The 23,527-nt window shown below is 31.3% G+C and overlaps 1 protein-coding gene across 2 annotated transcripts in view; it reads left to right on the top strand.

Moving 5' to 3' along the window:
- The first annotated feature begins 1,234 nt into the window (after window positions 1-1,234).
- LOC105336414 (delta-like protein 1) overlaps window positions 1,235-23,527 on the top strand; it is a 39,742-nt gene continuing 17,449 nt past the window's right edge. Inside the window, exon 1 of one of the 2 annotated variants that reach the window (XM_066077791.1) lies at window positions 1,235-1,588. In XM_066077791.1, coding sequence (XP_065933863.1) covers window positions 1,348-1,588 — 241 coding nt within the window. In that variant the 5' untranslated portion in view covers window positions 1,235-1,347. Of the gene's footprint in view, window positions 1,589-14,199; window positions 14,304-23,527 lie in introns of those variants that run through there. The other variant, XM_066077792.1, reaches the window with a different exon arrangement.

The raw sequence follows: 23,527 nt of genomic DNA on the forward strand, positions 1-23,527 counted from the left end.
TTTTGAGAAGCCTTCTATATCTTTATGAAGAGCTGTTCTACAAATGGGGATCCATTAAGTTTTAAAATGGACATGTTCACCGACCTGAATGGGGATTTGAATACCGGTAAATAAACTTAATTGATAAGGTATTCATACTGGGCACAACGTGAGTTTAAACTTGAAGCGTTTTTTATAAATCAGGAAAAGTTAATGCTTAACCCAGTTATGAGTAAACACTAGAAAATTTAATGTTTAAAGTTTTATTTTTTTTTCAAACCATTTAAGAGATAAAATAGGAAAAATTGGATTGCTTTATACAAACATTTGGGTTTTTTCTTAGCTTTTCTTAGCTTGTATGTGGACTCCAACTTAATCCAAAATGAAATGTTTATAGATACATGTATATTCTCAACAACTTCACAACAAGCTTGCTAACCAATTTCAAGGCCGTCAATACTTTGATTTCTTTATCTATCACTCGCATTCTTGAGAAGAAAACTAATTAGCGATGTGGATAAACTGACTTATCAGAAATGCTTTCTTGAGCCTAAAATTTGAGAAAGCTTTTATAAAGAGATACCTAGCACGATTTCGCCTTCGAGAGGAAGAAAAAGTATTCTCCAGACAAGTGATGTCGAAGGGCATATGAATTAACAGAAAAGAGTTGTTCAGAAAGCACAGCCTTAACATGCAGACAGAAGAGTCAAATAAAAGTGTTATCAGGTTTCTAAAACTGATAATTTTGTCTTTATGTAAATACTTAATACTTTTTTAAGGTTGTGTATGAGTTTTTCCTGTAAGTTGGGGTAATTTTTATATTTCTATCTAAAATAATATTTAAAATTGTATATCGATTTTATGAAATGACTTTTTATATGCCTTTTTTGAAAACTAGGCTATCGTTTGACAAAAAATACCTTATTGATCATGCCTTTTATTACATTTTCAACCTTAAACAATATTTACAGCACCGGTTTTTTTTATATTACTCTATTACAGGTCCCCGTTTTATTGGATTAAATTAGTTTTTACAAAAGAAAATCTAACAAAATTCCTCTGGACTCTTGTATACTTATGTGATATCTAAACAGATTGAATTTTACTTTAATTTAAAACTAAAAGCAATCCCATATCATTCTTTGGGTTTACATTCAGATATGTATTAAAATTACTACGATATATTCCATTAAAACGTGTAACTCAACACTCTGACTAGTCATTTATAACACTGCTACACCCAAAACTATGATCATCATCTTTCGAAGCTTTCTCTGTGTACTTGGTGTGCTTTTAAATGAACTCGGTTCATGCTCTGCCGAATTCGTGAAATGTAAATTGAATGAAAAATGTAACTTTTATCCATGGATGCACTGGGAAACATGCCAAGGAGCATGTGGCAAGCAAACTCAGTTGAGAATAAGAGCGTTTTGTTGCCCAGAAGAGGTAATCACAAAGACAACAACAACATGTCTTCAAGCTTGCAATTTAGATATAACAACAAATATGTCTGAATCAAAACCCTGCATTGTGTGTGAAAACGGGAGATTATCATCTCTTAGTACGTCTTGCATATGCGATCCTACTTCGAAAGGGGTGTGCTGTGAAGGTAACATCTTTTTTTTTCTTCTCTATTTTTGTCTCTGTCACTTTCAATATGAGAAATGAAAGTGACATTGATTGTGAGTATGATGATGACAGCATAATGTAGATTTCTAAAAAAAAAAAACATCTGGCATGACGATATTGTTTAAAACCATTGCAATAAATGTGTATCAAACCTGTAACAGTTTCAACTGATTTCACAGCACGTGATTGATTCTCTAGCAAATTAATACACATTGATGAAACATGAACATTTTACATGTATATTTGGCTCACATTGCCCTTGTATTATTGAGAATAATTTTCGTGTTATTCAATAATCAAAGTTATTTTATATTTCACAGTATGATTTTAATCTTAAAATTTCAAATGAAAACGAACAAGTGGTGTTAGCAGTTTCTTTGACGCTTGCGTGAAAATGATCATTTTTTGAAACATTTTAACATAATTTATTTTTTTAAAAAGGTAATGATATAAACTACTCCAATATTTTACCTATTACTTTTAATTTGATAATTACAAACATGTGGTTATAAAAATCAATGACAGTGGCTTTGGGGGGAACGTCTTGTTTAAAGTTATGTGATGGTTGAAAAACTTCACAAAGGACTTTCTTATATAGTAGATAATTTTATCATTTGAGTATTTGTGCTTCAAAAAAGATTGTTGAAAAATGAATGAAACCTTTGAAACAAAATAAAATGGGAAATACAGAGGAAGCTCTGTACGTATCATTAACTTGCAAATATAAAAATTATGAAAAAAGAGCAGTTGTAATAATAATATATTACATTAGATAGATAGATAGATAGATAGATAGATAGATAGATAGATAGATAGATAGATAGATAGATAGATAGATAGATAGATAGATGGATAGATAGACAGATAGATAGATATAAAAAAACAACCTATAAACATAGAATGATTTTCATTTATTTATGTCTTTTATTTCATATTATGGTTAAATGCAAGTTTTACACGGTTAAAGCATGTTGCTTGTTAGACATACCCCTAAAAGATGATTATATATTGATCACGCTTGTTTATAGACTATGAAATATCATGTTTAACATATCCTTCTGTCCGATTGATATAATTTATAAACCAATCAGGATGTAAAACTTTCAACAAGTGAATTAATAAAAATTAATTGCTTGGTTTTATCTTCAGATATTTGAGCAGATTGTTCAACAATTTGTTTGGATGATTAAATATATGAGGGTTATTACGAGAGAAAACGATGAATAAATGTTGTTTACAAAATGCAACTTTCGAAAGGGTGTCAGGTAATTAATGCAGATTAATTGTTAAGATCCATTGTTAAATCAGTTATTTTACAACAGAACATTGGTATTCAGTGTTTCACTGATTAATCTATTGTCATTGGTACATGTTGCTGACTTTAATAGTAAAAGTGTGGCAAATGGTAATCGGTAAATGTATATGTATAAAAGGAAAACATGTCTGTTTTTCAGTTTTCTTGTTTACTTTGCTTTCACAAAGTACTCTGGTATCATCAATATTCGTTGAATACCAATTTTCGTGGATTTCGTTGTTTAGTGGATCCACGAAAGTTAAATCATTGAAATTTTATCAGAAAGTAAACAAGGATACCTATTATTACCATGATAAAAACTGAAACTAATGACATCGTTAATTCATTCCGGGTAAGCTAACAAACGTGCCTATTTCCATTGGCGCATGTTTTAAACACCTTACAAACAAACGGGGAATATAAACTACATGTATTCTTTTTTTAAATCTTTTCATTTTATTTTAAACTGGCGAGAGTTACATATTTTCACCATTCTTGATTTGATTTTTTGTGTTGAAAAAGTCGAGTTATTTCTCCAAGTCGGGTTACTGCGAACTATTTCTCACATTCATTTTGTGCATATCTTAGAAATTTTGAATTAAGTTTGTGTGTTAAAAGTACTTGATATTTAGACATTTTTTTAATCTAGTTATACAATCAGGAAATAATTATTTTTTATATTATTTATTTATTATCAATAATAATTCAAAACTAACATTGTATACTTTATGTATAAGCAATGTCTTGACCAGAAAAGGTCTTCCGAGATTCCTACCAATTTGATGTATATTCGTTGCACCACTTTCACTTCAAATTTCAATAAACCGTCACAGTCAGTTTTTTATTGCTTGGTAAATATTTTGTTGTACTATTTCTCGAACACTAGTGAAACTTGCACAAAAGTTGATCACAAAAAATAGCAAAATGAACATAATAATTACATTACTTAATTGCTTTTATCATTAACTGTAGGTCTCCCAGCATTTAAAAAGGTAGATGTTTGACTTTTTTAAACTCCGAGTTTGTGCCTGCGCCTGGTACACCTGTTTATTATCAGTCGTAAACAAATTATTAATCATTTTGTAGTATTATTTTACTCAATTTATAGCTTAGGTTTCTTTTGTATTTATGCCAATTTTCACTAAAAAGGAAACATTTGTGTTGGCTTCATAATTTCCGTACAAACCTTGTAGGTATAGTATACATGTATAATATAAGAAAAACATGTTTCGAAACTGAATCATAGATTCGTAGAAATACTAGAAGTCATGGTAAATAAAGAATTATTGGTTGTAAGAAAATCGGTGCTGGTACATGTATATAAATGTATGTTAAGCTCTTAAAAACTTCCTTTAAAATTTTTGATAAAATAGGATACTACAAATTGATGTACTTTCAAATGGCTTATCTATACATATTTTGCTTTTAATGATGAATTGCCAAGTGATGTAGACCGAGATGAAAGTTAAATGATTTAAAAGGCTATTCTGGTCATGAAAACATGAATTATTTTATTGAATATAACACTTTTTATTGACTTAAAAGTATTTGCTGGATACAGCTGTAATCTTTCTTTTCTTTACATTGATTGGGATAAAGCGGATATTTCATTGTGGAGATTTCATTGTTCTTTTTCATGCAAAAATACTTTTATTGACTTTAAAAAAGCTGTCAGTGGCTTTATTGTTTCTTTTGATAAACTTTAACTATTGGGAGCATGTGCTATTGCAAAATGTACAAATTATTGTCATATTTATAATTGGATCCCGTGGGGAAGATGCATTGGAGCTTGTGGGTCTTAACAACAAAAAGACAATGCTCTATTTGTTGTAGTTTCGTTGTACAAATCTTTAGAAACTTTGAACCTTGATCATGAGTAAAGGAATCTTTTACAATTTAAAATTAATCAATTTTGCAAACTAATGAGAACTTTTTGCAATCAATCCTAGAAATATATCTTTGTTGATCAATTCCTATCCGAGTTTTTTTTTTTATACCGTCAGTAACCCCGATAACCTTTTACATAGAATTATCTTATTAGAACAATGATTGATGTTTCATCCTCTGGCAGGGTCAATGTACTGAAAGATCTAAAAGTCGGACTCCACAACATTCAGTGCCTATGGTACCTATGGTATCTGCTTATGTGTAACCTGTTCTTAATACGGAAAGCGATGATCTGGCAAGTGTCCGATTAATTATAACCCACACAACAAGCTTAAGTTAACAGGGTATTGATTTTCATGTTTCAAAGCCGTCCGTCATTCAGTTTTTCCAAAAGTTCTGTTTTGTTTGCAAAGTAACAGCACACAAATTGGAGAAACTTAACAAAATGGAAACTAATTATATTTGTGCTCAGTTGCAAAAAACCCCAATTCCTTTGTTTTACCAGGGGTTTAGCACCTTTTGAACTTATAGTTCAGTTTTTCATTAAAATTACTCTTTAACCGCCGTACCAAATTTTATGAAACCCTGCATTCAGCATATGCTGTGGACTTAAAGGTCTACCTTAAACCTTAATTTTTATGCAAACAAAACAAACTGCAAAAACTCGTTTTGATATGACTAATCATAAACGTACTGAGCATAAAAAAGGTTCTCAAAAATTTAAAATAACAAATTAGTTTGGGGGAAAATATCCGTTATCTTTACTGCAGTATAAGAAATTTACTTGGATCACACTCAGGTTAAAAGGTGCAATTTATTATCACTGAAGACATGTTGAAACTGAGTTAACTGAAATTACACCTAGTCTACGAAATCAGATAACGTGTCTGAAAACCAAGTAACTACAAGCGTATTCATTTATTTTCTAAAAGGATTCACTCGACTGACGTACATTACACTTTTTACACCGTTTTAGTCAACTTTTGTTGTCATGTTTTAAGCAGTTATAACAAATATGCAGTCAAATAATAAGAATTGAAATCGATGTAGATTTTTTTTATTTTTATGTTACAGTCGGATTGATGAAACGGTATTGTTTTTATCTTATTTTGAAAACAACATGTTTGTCAGCACGGAACCCGATACCGTTCAAAACATGACGTCAGGATGACGAACGCACAGATTTTTTAAATACCCTATCTTCTTGACGCTTAGTCTCCTGTGCCTTTTCACTAACAGTTTACAATGGCATTGTACCACTTAACATCTAACTTGCTCACGTGCGAAAATCATAAGTTAGATCTTCAAAAATTTCATATTTTTGTCCGTGTGTCTCTTAGTTTACAGTAAGGAAAACCCTGAACGTCAGATGACGTTACTTATTCTTGTGAACAAATATTTACAGATCGGAATGTTTGATGTCCAAAATACAATTACCACATTACCACCACTCCTACAAAATGTATCACAGTTAAAGACAAATGTGCAAATAGTTTTTGACTTAGGATTTACACCGTTGAATACTTTTAACAGTTTGTATCGGTTTTTCCCGAGCTAATTCATACTGTTTGTACCTCTTGTTGCACCATAAAAAATAAAGGAATACATTACATTCTTCAATTCAAATTGTTTGAAACCAGTGCTAGATAATGTCTACCAAACTTAGTAAATATATGACGATACAAAATAGCTACATGTATGGCAAAAGTCTTCGAATGTTATCATTGACCCTCGATTAGAATGAAACATTCATTTATTCTTCATAAATGGCTGGACTTTGTATTATTTGAAATTTATTAGCATACACCCACAAAGAACTTTGTTATAAAATCATTTTAAAAATTGAACTTTGACAGATTATTGAATATTGATTGACATGCCAACTTTAATAGATATGTATCATTTTTAAAACACCAAGTAAGTCCCCGATTTGGAAAGCAAATCTATTTCAAGTAACAAGGGGATAAAATTGACAAAGCCATCGGATCAAATATTGACCAGATACTAATGTGTTTTGTAATTATAAAAAATAAAACAGGGCACCGATTTGATATCACGTATTAAATAATCAATGACTTCTTTATTATTCAACGTTTTTAGCCAGCTACATTTATATAATAATTACGTCTGCAATTATGGTCAGGCTACAGCTTCTGTGCAAGATTTTAAGAATGGTGACTGAACAACCGTTAAATCGTTTTTAGCACAAAAATGTAGTTCTAGCAACAACAAAAAAAATGTCAAAATGTATTGTATGTCAGTTGATCAGTGAAATTTCACATGTATTATATTCAAGCATCACATTGTTATATTGTTCTTTGTTGCATTCTACATACTTTCAGTTTGCAATGTAAAGTTGCTGAGCGGGGCATTATGTTTTATTATGTGTATTATGTTTACTCTATTACCTGTGGTCATTCCTAATCAGAGTTTCCATCATCAAGCCAAGAGAATACAGTTTGCAGGAAATACCTTTAAAGCGTTTAAAACAGTAAATCTTAGTTGTGGTTTAATAATGTCTGTCTTGTCTGAAATAATACCCTTTAATGAAAACATTCTTAGTTTACATCAAATGAGCGCGGATATCTTTGCTTTTAGTACTAAGACTTATCGTCAACATGCAAGTTTTACACAGTGACGTTAAATAATTACGAAAATCACTGTTTCCAACTTGAGTGATGTAGACCGAAAGGGATGCTAAGGAAATACAGCTTTATAAATCAGTTATAACCATGAAATAAACACACGTCACATGCATGATAAATAGAATTATTATTGAACATTGAGGAAATTTTACTTTATATTGCAAATTGCATAATTCTACATAAAATAACTAATTTGCATATGGATAACCACTTGGTGATTAATTTTTTTATGTTTTACAAATATTGTTCCACCTTTCATCTGATAAACTTTCATTTAAAAAAAACATTAACATGAAACTATAGATTAATAAGTTGGCTTTTTTATTTTTCAACATTTGTTACAGATTCTAACAAAAAAGGGGAAATTTGATTTAGTATCCATCACTCAGCTCCAGAAAAGTAATGACATTCTTTTTATGGTTTTGACTGTAAATGTACAATAAATTGTCATCTCAGGGATTTAGTGTACATTTTTCTAAAATTGAAGAAAAAAAGAAGCATGGTAACGATTGGTTGTAACATTTTCATTTTAAAAGAAATGTTTACAAGGCTTTACCAAGGTATTTTTAATGCTTAACTAAAATTTGAAAGTCAGATGTCAGTTTATACGTTTTTATTAAATCAGCGATGAAAAAACATACAATTCTTTCGGGTTTTTTAAAAATAAAACTCTTGTCATGTTTTTGTTTACATTTGTAAATATACTGGTAAAAGTTCTATTTAGAACATATTCTTAACATTTAATTTTCTATTTTGTTATGTACACACAGACACGGCATTTATTGCTTTTCATAATTAATTGAGTTTGAAACCATTTATTTTCTATTCAGTAGACAAACTGTAAACAAAAGCAAGACCTAAGCTTTGTTCACATAATAAAGAACTATGATCTCTCTGTCTCGGTCATAACTCAACGACTGACACTCAAGTTGTGATTGACCATTTGAAATAACCTAATGATGAATTTAGAAAATTGAAAGAGTTAAAAACAATGATTGAAAGATTTCACCTCAATTTATGACAAAGCCCATTTTCGTAAGGGGGTTGACACCTTAAATAACAGTAATGTCAATCATCAGAAAACCAGTTGGATATAAAGATGGTGACCTCAAATGATCATTATTTTATTTGTGACCCATGTCATTTGCCATTTTTTAGAAACAGAAATGATAATTTTCCTGAAATGTTTGCTAAAATTTGACATGGAAATTGATTATTTGAAGAAATCAAACAAATATTTATAGTTTGAACCATTATTTAGTTATGATTTTAGTACAGTACGAAGTTGAATACATGTAGTGACTATAAAAGTAAAATCTAAGTCAAAGTTTAAAAATTCTTGCTTTAATGGTGGCTTCAAAGGCAAGTACATAAAGAACAAAACAGCAGATAAAAAAATTATAGTAATGACATCTTTCCAACACTTTGCATACAAATAGACATACAATTAATGTCGCATTTAAAAGTAAAACAAATAGGGGTCACAGGTCAAAAAATTTGAGATATTGCATGAAATAAGCTAACTTTAGGTCAAAATTGGAGTTAATTTTCTCTTAACTTCTTTGAAATTTTGGCTAAATATGCAAAAATATATTGATAGAAATATCAAAATATTGTTTAATTCTTTATAGAACATCATGAATATATCGTAATACACAAACTATTTAGAAGTTACAAAATATAGTCCCTTATTAAACTATGTAAAATGTAATTTAAAAAAATAATTATTCCAAAATAGATTATTTGGCATTGTAAAATATAAATATACTACCAGAATTAATATGTGATGCAGAATTTTCAGACTAGAGGTGACCAAAAATGGCTACCCAAAACCTAAGGAGCGAACCTCTTTAAAGACAAAAAAAGATTGACATGGTAGCATATTTTGATTTCAGGCTCTGGTTTGATTGATTAAAATCGTTTAATCAGCAGGAGGTTCTTTCTCTTTTGAAAGGCTAATCTTTGTTAGATAAGAGTGGCTTTAATATATTTTCATTATTTAAATGTCAATGATGTTAAATACTTTGTTTGTAACCTCTTAATCATCAAGATAACAGGAGTTTCATTTATCACCTTTATATACAATTAACAGTCCTCAGTCCAGTTGCAATCATATTCAGCTATCGAAAAATATGTTTAAAAAAGTGTTAGTATTCTTTTTTATTTGGAACCTGCCCGTTACAGTTTTGTCAAGCCCATCTAGCGATGGTAGTATAGCTGAGTGTGATTTTCGTTCTTGGGAATCCTGGAGCATTTGTGACGGTTATTGTGGACATCAAAAACAAAGCCGAGAACGTATGTTCTACTGTTTTTTAAAGCCAGCGTCTCTTGAGAATTGTTTGAAGTATTGCAAATTTACTAATTCCGACAGACTTCAAAATCAATCATGTCGAATTTGCGAAAATGGTGGCACAGTGCTTTCAAGTTCATTATGTCAATGCACAACCTGGTACAAAGGTGGATGCTGTCAAGGTATGAATTACTATATCTATATGTTGTGGGCTGGAAAAATTACAATTAATTCTGCGTATCCGAACATATTCTTTGATTCTCTCGATTCTTGGTAAAACTAAAGATTCATAATAGGCCACCATGATAGCTAACCATGTTCATTTTTCTAGTTTGTTTTCAAAATTTAGAAATATAAAACAAAGATTTAAACTAGAAAGATGTTCACTGTCAGTAATTTATCATGTTTTTGATCTAACCATAACTGAAATGCATCAACATGTTTGTCTCTGGATCATAATTTCGAGAAAACAGACTTGTCTACAAACAAACCAATCTATATGTGATTATATTATATATTATATCATGATTTTATTTCTGATTTTAACATCTATCTAGTAAAATCTAAAGGTTTTTCCATTAATAGATCACCATAAACACTGTAGGAATCACGCAAAATGGTCATTGACTTCTTAAATTAAAGTAAACTTGGGAACTACACACTTTTTTCTCCAGAAGATAAAATACAGAACGGAAAAGCGATGTTTTCAAACCTTAGGTTTAAACTACTGTTTTTCAATATCCAACAAAACATTCAAAATGAAAACACTTTCTTTAAAAAGTTTAATAATTTTAATTTTAAGTTAAGGTCTGAGAAAATCCATACTAGATATTTTCATTTCTGTTGATGTTTAAGACAAATATGTAAGTAAACCCACCCTTTTTTTTACTATCCATAGCACTGATCAATAGGGTACCTTTTAAGTTGAATTTATCTGAATAGAAGTTTGCAATCTCTTACATTAACATAAACATTTATTTCACCTACCCCCTTCTTTTTATCAACAGTAGAATCATTGATACATGTTCCAAGAAGTGGACTTTTGCTAATTTCAGGGACGCCATTTAAGAAGGCTCGATGGTCGTGTCAATTCACCTCCCTAATGTAAAGAGCTTTGTCTAAAGATACTAAAATACTCAAATATTAGAGCTAAAATTTAAATATCCGTATATCTCTTTTTAATAATAGTTTGTGACCAAACATTATTTGTCAAACTTTAAGGCAGATCTGAAGGTTAATTTATTGACAACCCAGCCTTCTTAATATAATAAAAATATTGACTCTGCTTCATCTTAACAATGTATCATACATGCACATTAAGTAAGAACTACAATTTTGTACAGAATATACTCATAATAAGTTAAATTTGAGCAGTATGATTGTGTAAACATCAGCGTTGGTTATTGTCACGATTTTGGTCAAATTCTATTTTTCTGATGGTCTTATTTACTAGAAATGCATAATGATCACATGACATTTGAGACTCAGTCGTTGAGTTATAAGCAAGATACTGGACTCTCAAGTCTTTGACATGTAAACAAGGCTCGTGACCTGTTTTTGTTTACATATGTTCAATATACCAGTAAAAAATCTTTTTTCAAGCTGATTTGTCTATATTCTCATTCATTTGAAGTATAAATAAACGTTATACACATACATACACATACTTACTGAAGCATTATACACATTAAAATCGGAAAAATAATTTTTGATCAAAATCGTGACCATGCCCTTTTAACGTATTAAATTATACACGGACGTGCACATGATCAGATTTCGTTTGTATATGAATGTTATGGGACATGTTTATTCATTTTTTAAAAATTTTATTTATGCCAATATAGAGATAAATTTTACCAGGTTCCTTATGTCTTGAATATATGTGAAAAATCAATGATCTTCGGAAACGCCAACTCTGAAAGTACATGTATGGTTTTGGTTTTAAATTTTATTTCTTTAAGGCAGAAATGTTGCAAGGAAGTTTCAAAACGTTCATGTGATTGCCTACATGTTGTAGGGCATTTGCTGAGATATTGCTATTAATACGTCTACATTGTACGTACTTTGTTGGTTGATATATGTAGTGTATTGTTTGGCTTTTTCTTCAAAACTCTAATTAAATAAGACTGGTAAACTTCCAGGATGATCATAAGCACATCTACAGAGAGAAGGGACAAGAAAATTGATGAATTTCACCCGAAGGAACCATATACATGTATGTAGGAGAACAATTGGGAAAGAATCTAATTAAGCACAGACTAGGGTATTAAACAAAACATCCTCTATCTAAACTGTGAAATAATGGCCTAGGCTCTTATGTAAAGGTGGAACACTAAAGATTTAACGTTTAATGAAAACACATTACTTCTTTAAAACTTTTCTCTACTGTTTAACATTAAACAGGTAAACAAAGCACATAGTTATCATAAGCAGGAATTCCTCCACCAAAGCAAGATTAACTGTCAAATGACCTTAAATAATGGTGAAAGGGCAAGACATTTGTAATTACATGTATATTGTGAGGTTGGGTTTTTTTTCATTCATTCTTTTAAATTTGTCTTCTCTTCTACTTTTCATTTAACTTGTCAAACAATTCACATGCTTTCGATGAGAAAGGACACTTCCAAAACTGTTAAATCTGCTTATTATTGAACATTGAGGAAATTTTACTTTATATTGCAAATTGCATAATTCTACACATAACAACTAATTTGCATATGGACAACCACTTGGTGATTTTTTTTATGTTTTACAAATATTCTACCACTTTTTATCAGATAAACATTTTTTTTTTTTTAAACATTAAGGTCAGACGACACATTCATCGAGAATCTTTTTTGTATCTCCTCGTAATAAAGAGTTCCAATAAAAAAAATGTAGTTTTATAATACTTTAAAAATGATCAAAATTTACTTGTATTTGGTAATATGTTAGATCCGTTGCCGCTCAATGCCAGAAGCATAGATGTTCTAGAGGTCGTGAGTTCAAGACACCGCCCCGGCGAAGATATAGTTCTATTGTAGTGAATTTTGCTGTGCTGTAGATGTATTTATTTTTACATCAGCAATTCAAGTGTATTTTCAAGAAGATTATATAGGAAATTGCATACTCTAGTATTTTGCAGAAATGCCTGGTAAGGTACCCTAATTTTTTGCAAGAAAGCTTGTCAAAGTAGTTGTAAAACATTAACAAATTCCTGGAAAAAGTTATCTAAAATTGAGGAACGTGTCGTCTGACCTTAACATGAAACTATAGATTAATAAGTTGTTTTTAACATCTGTTACAGATTCTACCAATAACGGGAAATTTGATTTAGTATTCATCACTAGGTCCCAGAAAATTAATGACATTGTTTTTATGTTTTTGACTGTAAATGCACAATATAAGCAGCTCAGGGTTTAATGTACATTTGTCTTAAATTAAAACAAAGAAGCATGTTAACGATTGGTGATAAAAAAAATTCGGTTGATATGTTAGCAAAGCTTTACCGAGGTATTTTTGATGATTAACTAAAATTTGAAAGTCAGATGTCAGTTAACATGTTTTTATAAAATCGGCGATGAAAACAGCATATAATTTTTCCAGTTTTTTTAACAACACTCCTGTCATGATTTTGTTTACATTTCTAAATATACTGGTAAAAGTTCTATTTAAAACATATTCTTTACATTTAATTTTCTAGTTTGTTATGTACACAAAGACACGCCATTTATTGTTTTTCATAATTAATTGAGTTTAAAACCATATATTTTCTATTCAGTAGTCAAACTGTAAACAAAGGCAAGACCTAAGCTTTGTTCACATAATAAAGAACTGTTATATCTCTGTCTCGGTCATAACTCAACGACTGACACTCAAGTTATGTCTGACCATTGGTAATATTCTAATAAAGGGTTTAGATAATGAAATAGTAAAAAAAAAGTTTTGAAAGACTTCAGCTCAAATTATGACCATGCCAATTCTTACAGACAAAACAAGATTGACATGGTAGCATATTTTAATTCAAGACTCTGATTTGATTGAAGAAATCTTTTAACACTAGGAGGTTCCTTCTCTTTCTTTTCAAAGGCTAATCTTCTTTAGATAAGAGTCGCTTTATTATATTTTTATTATTTAAAAGTTGATGATGTAAAATACTTTGTTTGTAACCTCTTAATCATCAAGATAACAGGCATTTATCTACCTTATACACAATTAACTGTCCTCAGTCCAGTTACAATCATATTCACCTCTCGAAAAAAATGTTCAGAATAGTGTTAGTATTTTTCTTAATTTGGAAATTGCCCGTTAAAGTTGTGTCAAGTACATGTATAGCTGATGGTTCGAATGAGTGTAATTTCTGTTATTGGGTTCGTGGAGCATTTGTAACGGTAATTGTGGACATCAAAACTAAGGCCGAGAACGTAAGTTCTGCTGTTCTGTAAAACCAGTGTCTCTTGAGAATTGTTTGACGCATTGCAATTTTCATTATTCCGACACACTTCAAAATCAATCATGTCGAATTTGCGAAATGGTGGCACGGTGCTTTCAAGTTCATTATGCCAATGCACAAAATGGTACAAAGGTGGATGCTGTCAAGGTACGAATGATATCTTTTATAAACTGGAATATTCACAATTCATTCTTCCTGACCGAACCTATTATTTGAATGTTCTCAATTGATAGTGAAAATAAAGACTCAAGAATAGGCCGTTATAATAGCAATTCTCAAACAATTTGTATTACAAAGGAAAAAGTCGTTTTGACCTTCATCATTGTAGATGCTTTGTTAACCTTAGTAGCGTTTATATAAGACAAATTTCAATCATTTACACTCATTGCCAGAACACAATGTGAAAAAAAGACACTTATGTTGCTTTTTTAATCAATTTCGGCAAACACGTCCATTTTTCTAGATTGTTTTCACAATGAGAATTATAGAACGAAGATTTGAACAAGCGAGATTTTCACTGCAGTAATTTGTCACGACATTGATCCGACCAGTAGTAAATTCATCAACGTGTTTATGCCTCTGGATCAAAATTAAAAAAAAAAAATTGTCTTAAATCAAACGAATCTGTGTGTCATTTTAAACATTACATATGTTTATAAATTCTTTCAAATGTTTTTGATTTCAACATTTATTTAGAGAAATCTAAAGATTTTCTTCATTAATTGATCACCATAAACAATGAATAAATAATGATTTCAAATACTACATACGGGGAAAATTTGCGTTAATTTAAAGCATCCTGTGGTAAAGGGCTTTTAAATTTGTTTAACTTAAGGAATAGTTTCCTTTTCAATGGGAGATAATTGGAAAAGAGTGACACTATGGTGGGTTCGTTTAAAAATCTTCTTAAGAGCCAAACCCCCTGTATTATCGAAATTTTATTATTTCGTTGATTCAAGATTGTTCAAATCAAAACAAACCAGCGTAATAAATGGGCCTTAAAATGGGTTTAAAGTATGAAAAGAAAATAAGTAAAAACTTAATTTTAATAATTATTCTAAAGAACTGTAGCCCTTTTCACAAAAAAACTTACGATTAATTTTTATCGTAAGTGAAAACTTAAGTTTTTATTCATTTTCACAAAACATCATATGAGATTCTTACGTGTAAAATTTGTCGTAACTTTACGATAGTACATACCCTCTCGTAAGTATTTCAAAACTGTAAATGATAATCGTATTATGTAAAATATACAAGAAAAACAGCTAAATTTAATGTTTTAAGCCGCATTATACCATTATTTCGCATTATATAGCAGTTATTGTTGAAAAAATACACAAATAAATTCTCCAAAAATTTTTACGCAAATTTTTTTCGTAAGATTTTCCTACGTCACACTAAACACACATTGTGATTGTGACGTCATATTTTGATTTCTACTACACCACACTGATTTCACTCGATGTAAGTGGTATATAATTTCAGTTTTGCATCCTTTTTATGAGAATGTTGGTTAATTTATATGTTTCTCCTGTTTTATAAGAATTATTAAGTGAATTCAAATCGTTGCTAGGGAAAGGATAACTCGTAAGTAAATTCTTAAGTGAAACCTGTTATGAATGCGTTCGTGAAAAGCACTTAAGATTTCTCGTAAGATATTCTTAAGTTGAAGTCTTACGCAAAACCTTAAGATTTTTTGTAAAAGGGGCCACTGAAAGGCTTAAATTATTAGATTATATTAAAGATGAATGAATAAATATCACAAAGGAACTGTACTTTTTTCGCATAGATAAACCTAAATGTGAGTTAATTATGCAACAATTAAGTTGTTTGCATCTTAAGGTAAATACATCACAATAATGGTCCTTAGTATGACACGTAATGTTTTAGAGATTGTGTGATCTTCGGGGTTCTTTTCTAAAATTGACTCCTGGACGTAAACTTTAATATTTCTTGTTGCTAAAAATATAAGAAGGCTAAGCACCTGTTATATCAAACTTCAACTCCAATCTTTTTATATCTTTTGATATCAAATCGATCTCGCCCTAATCAAACTTTATTTGATTTTACACCACTGTGTAATGCCTTTTTCATGCTGTTCATTACTTATCAAAGAATAATTCCATTTACAATCAATTCATCATCGCTGAATTATTTTCGGTACTAAAGATTGCTTTGTCGTACCCTTATTTAGTTTATTTATTATGCTCATGTACAGTTTTTATCTCGACCATCTGGGTGCTGTGCATTGTTATATTTCTTCACCGTTCAATATCTGTTATAAATGACGTTTCTTTGCTTTTGGTCGCTTACAATGGTACTCATATTTCTTTATATTAAAATTTTTTTATCCTGAGAATCTTTGGGTTTTTTTTATTGTTTTCATCTCAGTTACCCAATTGGCTAAAGATTGCTTTGTCGTACCGTTGATCTGTAAATAGTATTTTGACTGAAACAATTTGCTTATACCTCATATTTAAAACCAATTTAAAACTATCGTCTTACGCTCTAAAAGGACCACTAAACATCTTTTGCCCCATTTACCCTCTAAATAAATTAGAACATGGTCATCCAAACTTTAATGTATACAGAGACAGAAGACGATGTTCTTGAATGAGTCCATATATTACAATACTATTTTTTCCATAGGATATTTCTTTTAAACTACAAATCCATTTGTTGTCTTTAAATATGTCGTTTTTTTTATTTCCAACCCTGGGTTAAAACTGTGCCATGATTTGGTTTATAAAAAAGAAAAATTAATATATTACTTTAAGGTGGAGAATTTGTCAGTCTTGTTTAAAAATATAATATACATAATATGTGCATATCAAACTGGATTAGCTTCTAATACTTAAAAGGACTTCAAGGTAACGCTTTGACTAAGCTTCCGGTAGCGTAATAGTTTAAGTTACATGAAATAAAGCGTGTAATGGTTACGCTAACCGTTTGATAACTTAATACGAAGGTACAGTTTCTTTCAGTATGTACGATTTCGTGGATGATGATTCTCTTGAATAGCTCTCAGTACATTTAAAAAAAATAAACACGAGCTTTCTTGGAAACTTATCGTTTTAGTAGAGTCAATATAATTTGCAATATTTTTTATTAATTGTTACTGATGACGAAGCATGGGTTTACTTTTTATGAACCAGTGAGAAAAATTGGAAACAAAACATGGCTTACTTAACACGGTAGAAGGTCTTTAAGTGCCAAATGAACCATAACAACAAAGAAGGTTCTTTATTGCATAATTATTATTCTTCTGTGATGGTATAGTTGTCCGATATCCAGTGCTAAAGGGCAAAAGTGATACAGGTCGGTATTATTGAAATGTTACACTAAAAATGCTCAAGAAATATCATCTACGACACCCTGTGTCAGGATTTATGCATGTTCGTCTACTTCATGTTAATGCCCAATCACCTACATCTGAGCTTGTGAAGCAATCTTTGAAGTCGGAGAGGGTTATCGTCCTGCCAAACCCACCGTACTATACAGGTCCGGTGAAATGAAGAATAATGACCCCCGTAGAATAATGACCGGGGGTCATTTTTCTACGTAGAATAATGACCCCCCCCCCCCCCCCGGTCATTATTCTACGCATAAAAATGACTCCCGGTCATTATTCTACGTAGAAAAATGACCCTTTTGCCTGAAGAATAAGTGTCATTTTCATAAAAATGAGCACACTCCACATGAAGAAAAGTGACACCTGTAGAATAATGACCTCCTTGTAGATTAAAGTTTTTTAGTATATTTTTTTATTATTTGTGAAATAATCTTTACATTATTGTAATTTTCACTGCTGCAGTTTACAGAAAGTAACAGAAATTATAATTCATATTCAAATAAACTTAAAGTGAAAGAAGGGGTATATCTTAGAAAATAAAAATCCTTCCGTTATAAAAGGAATAACGAATCATTCTTTGAGTTTCCGATTAGGTGATAATTTTGGTCGGGGCGTGATCAAATCCAATAAAGCCCGAAGGGCTTCATGATAGATTTGATCACGCCCCGACCGAAATTATCACCTCATAATATTCAAAGAATGATTCCTTAATTCTTATATTTATATAATTTTTAGCTATCGTACGATTAAATATTTAAATATAAATAAGCAAACCCCGCTGGCGCCTCAATTTGGCGTCATTTGTATTATGGGTTATATAGTACAAAATCGATACGTAGTGTTATCACAGGCAAAGACACTGGAAAATGTTAATATAACAAGATATTGACGTATTGCATCGGGATATGGTTGTCATCTTAACAATTACATTTACATATATCTATGGTGTTCCGATAGGGCCACTTCGACCTGAAGACGAAGATGCGAAGTTGCAAAGGCGATAGTGCGAAGGCGAAGGAGCAAAAGTGCGAAGATGCGACGACGAAGCGCGAAGATGTGATGCCTAAAGTGCGAAGGTGCGAAGGCGAAGGAGCGATACTACTATCGCTCCTTCCCAACTTTGCACTCTGGCCTTCGCATCTTCGCACTTTCGTCTTCGCCTTTTTTTATTGCATTCAGCAAGTCTCGGTCGATTACATATACATGTAATTTAATGCAGGCACCGTACTCGCCAAGGTTTTCCGATTAATCCATGCTATTATTGATACGCATGCGTTAGGCCATCGCGCTTACTATGAAAGTTTATAAATATTTTAATGTGTACATGTAACATATATGTTTACCAGTGCTGGCTATGCCTAATCATTATCTACTCCACACAAAATTTAATGTCCTCCATAATGTGTACATATGCACTTCCAGACTCCTGTCACTTACCAGCCGTCTGTTTACTGTGGACCAAACACAGTAACATTCTAATTTCATTATGCGACATTCCTTGATCATGCATGGATCTAGAGAGGGAGAGGGGGACCGCCCCCCGGAAAATTCAATATTAATAATTTCACGCAGTAAAAGGGGAGAGGGAGTCCGGACCCCATCCCCCCAGATTATTTTATTTTATTAATTTTATAAAAATAAAATTTCCAAAATATGCCTCGGAACCCTTTAAACGATGGAGAGCTCTGCAATTATAAAACATAGGTAATCACAGATTACAAAGCTCACCGAGACGAGGCATCACCTTTATGAGACCACCTTTATCATATTATATGAAAACCATCCTTTATGATCTTGGATATTCATGGATTCTGTTTTGAAACAATATCGTATATCATCTGTTAAAAAATTGTATGATAATCATATGTTCATACGTTAATCAATACAATAATATGAAATTAAAATTGCATCCTATCATACAATATATATCATATAATACCATAAAATACCGTAAAAAATTGTGAGATATGATATTGTAACGTATGATATGACATTGTATTGTGTTATACATTATTGTATTTGATCAAACAATTCAATATCATAAAACATAATACAATATAGTATTATATGAAACAATATCATACTGCAATAACACATCATAACATTAAAACATATGATATCATATTGTATAATTAAGCATTGAATCATTATTTTTTTTGAAAGATGTGGTCTCATAACTGCAACAGTGTGTGCATACAGATTTATAACCCGCGCTAGCGCGTTATGAAAATTTGTTTGCACTCATCGTATAAATATTTATCAGCGTAAGTATAATATCAGGTCATTATCCGGTTTGAAGTCGCGAGAAGAGTCAGTTCTTGTTCTTCGAGAAATACTGAAGGAATACTGAATGTATTCATACGCACCAGATTTGGTGATTGGGTCTTCTGTGTTATGCGTAAATATCACTCAAATCAACCAATGCAATTTAATAGAGGGAAAGAAAGTGAATGTAAATATTATAGTATGATATTGTATTGTATGATACTGTATCATATTTGAAACATAATCTGATATTGTTCTATATAATACAATATAATTTGATACAACATTGTATCATATCAAATGATACAATATCATGGGATAAACTAAAATATTATAAAATACAATCATACTATACACATTGTATCATATGATACAATAATATATATTAAAATATCATAAAATTCAATTTCATGTGATATGATAATATATCATATAAACCAATTTCATATTATACAATATCGTATGATACGATATTTTTTAATATTACAATATCATATTATATAATTCTATATTACAGAAACCAATATCATATTATACAATACTGTATGATACAATATCATAGAATATACAATATTATATCATAGGATGCAATATTATATATTGCAATATCAGATGTAATAGTATCATGTGTTTAAATAATAAATAAATAATACAATATAATATTATACAATATTGTATCATAATATACAATACTATATATAACAATATCATGATACAATATCATATCATAAAATATATAAAAAAATGATACAATATTTTATCGTTTAACGTTTTACAATATAACATATGGTATAATATTGTATCCTATTAAACAATTGTGTTTCATATCATACAATACTATATCATAGGAATCATGTTACATCATTTAACAACAACCACACCTATCTATCAAGCAGGTTTGAGTGAGGTAGGAGATTTCTTTAGCATCCTTGAAAATGGAGATCAGGCTCTGCATCTGAAGCAACCTCTGCGTTTCATTTATAATATAGTTAAATAAACTATGCAAGCTATCATCTATAAAACATGTGACCTGTTCCAAAAAACTAAACCTTATCAAGAATCATAAACCTATGGCTCTGATTCAGCATTCAAGCCTGTCAGGTGCATCAGTATCATAAGACGCACTATCCATGCAAGATTGGTGAAGTTAGGACTAGTAATATTTAAGATATCATCAGAGGGCACCAGCAATTAAAACTTTTACCTCCTCCAGCATCTCCAACCTATGGCTCTGATTCAGCATCCATGCCTGTCAGGTGCATCTGTATCATAAGACACACCATCCATTCAGGTTAGGTGAAGTTAGGACCTGCAATAACTAAGATATATATTTTGAGCATCCTTAATAATGGAGATCAAGCTCTGCATCTGAAGTTACCTCTGCGATTCATTCATATTACAGTTTAATCAGCTACGAAGTTTGAAATACCGTAGTACTATCTATTAATAAACATGTTACCTGTTCCAAAATACTTAACATTATCCAGCATCCGAAACCTATGGCTCAGACTCAGCATTCAAGCCTGTCAGGTTCATCAGTATCATAAGACGCACCATCCATTAAAGGCCGGTGAAGTTAAGACAATTAATAACTAAGATATCATCATCAGAGGGCACCTGTTTCAAAAACTTTAACCAGCTCTTAAAATCTTAACCTCCTCCAGCATCCGAAACCAGTGGCTCAGATTCAGCATTTAAGCCTGTCAGGTGCATCAGTATCTTTAGACGCACCATCGGACCATCCATACAAGTTTAATAAAGTTAGGACCAGTAGTAAGTAAGATATTATCATTAGAGGGCACATGCAACAAAAACTTTAACCAGCTCCAAAAACCTTCCCCTCCTCCAGCATCCGAAACCTATAGCTCAGATTTAGCACTCAAGCCTGTCTGGTGCATCGGTATCATAAGACACACCATCCATGCAAGTTTGGTGAAGTACGGACCAGCAGTAACTTAGATATTGCTATTAAAGGCACTTGCAACAAAAACTTTAACCTGCTCCAAATACCTTAACCTCCTCCAGCATCTGAAAGTTAGGAACCAGATTTAGTAGGTCCAGATGCATCATCCATGTAAGTTTGGTGAAGAGAGGACAAGTAATAGCTTAGATACAGGAGCTGCAACTAAACCTTTAATCAGCTCCGGACGCCGACGTCGGGGGTATAGCATATGCTCCCATTGACTTCGTCTCGGTGAGCTAAAAAGGCGAAAGCGCGAAGATTAGAACGCGGGCATGTTAAGGCTTCCCGATGGATTTTACAGCGATGTGTAGAAAGTCACTTGCCTGTACTTCATACGATATGACGTCATAATTAACTTTGACGTCACGATCTGCATTCCTGTCGATAGTTCCCAGGTAATGTATCTCAACGTTAAAAGTGAATTATATTTAACCACTATAAAACTGCATGTTTCCTTTACATAGATGCTGCCGTTAATGCTGGACGTACAGAATTCATTCATATTAAAAACCAGTATCAAATAATCGGCAGTTGTAAAGCTTCGTTATAAGTTAAAGACAATTTATAAACTAGTGGTTTGGAGACTCTCCCTGCTTCGTGTAAACAACTGAATGAAGAAATTTTAATGCATGTAAAACCAGCTTGGCGCAGGTGAAAGATCAACATAATTTTAGAATATTTTACGTAAAATTGGTAGAGAATATAAGTACCAATGTGAATCGTGCTACGGAAACCTACGGATTAACCCCAATTTTTTGTAAATTGCTTTTGATTAGTAAAAATGTGCATTATTTTGATGATTTTCTGGAATGTTTCAACACTATCTTCGATAAACGAAATATCTATTTCTTTCCCGAGCAAGAACTTCAAAGTATATGACTTAACAAAGGATTTTTCTTAAAAATATGTTTGATTTAATGTCATTAATCACCTGCGCCGATGCGATTTAAAAAGATAACTTGCAATACTAGGATTCGCCCGTCACGTGATTACAAAGAACATATGACGTCACAAAATGCATCAAATATAATGTTTAACATCGGTGTCAATAAATGTAACATAGATTTTAAAAAATACTCCCGGTCAAAGTATTTTGGCGATGATTAAAATAATATCGTTTTCCAGCTGTATTTTAGCATCGGGACGCCTTAACATTGCTGCGAAGGCGAGAGTGCAAAGTTGCAAAGGCGAAGAAGCGGTAGTAGTATCACTTCTCTGCCTTTGCAACTTAGCACTTTCGTCTTTGCATCTTCGCGCTTAGCTGTCGCATCTTCTATATTCTTCATATTGTTCATGAATTATACTTGCATTGAGGATTTCCACAATACAAACTGCTGGGTATACAAGTGCATCACCCAGAATTAATGATGAAACCAAAATTATGAAAAGTTTACTCCACTGTTAGGCATTATAACCAAGCTGAAGTTAGTATACTTTAATAAGTTTAGTTAATATCAAGATGATTAATGCATCAATAGTTTGTATAAGCATTGGTTACTTTGGATACAATAAAGATCGTGTGATCAAAATCAAGCGGGATATAAACCCCTAACATGGGCCCTAACCTCTTATCAACGCTTTTAGAAACAATCTTTTCTTATTATAATCGATCAGTGTTTATTATCTATTAAGATTTACTATAGTCAAGTACTCTTCACAAATTTCCTCTAAAAGACTAAAGTCCATTCATGATCACAAATACAACATTACAACAAATGTTTAGAATATTGATGTTCATGTATTACGTAGAAGAAAACAAAACTAACGCAGAATGATTTTTTTTAAAATCAC

The sequence above is a fragment of the Magallana gigas genome, chromosome 3 (assembly GCF_963853765.1).
Source record: "Magallana gigas chromosome 3, xbMagGiga1.1, whole genome shotgun sequence".
Classification (NCBI taxonomy): Eukaryota; Metazoa; Mollusca; class Bivalvia; order Ostreida; family Ostreidae; genus Magallana; species Magallana gigas.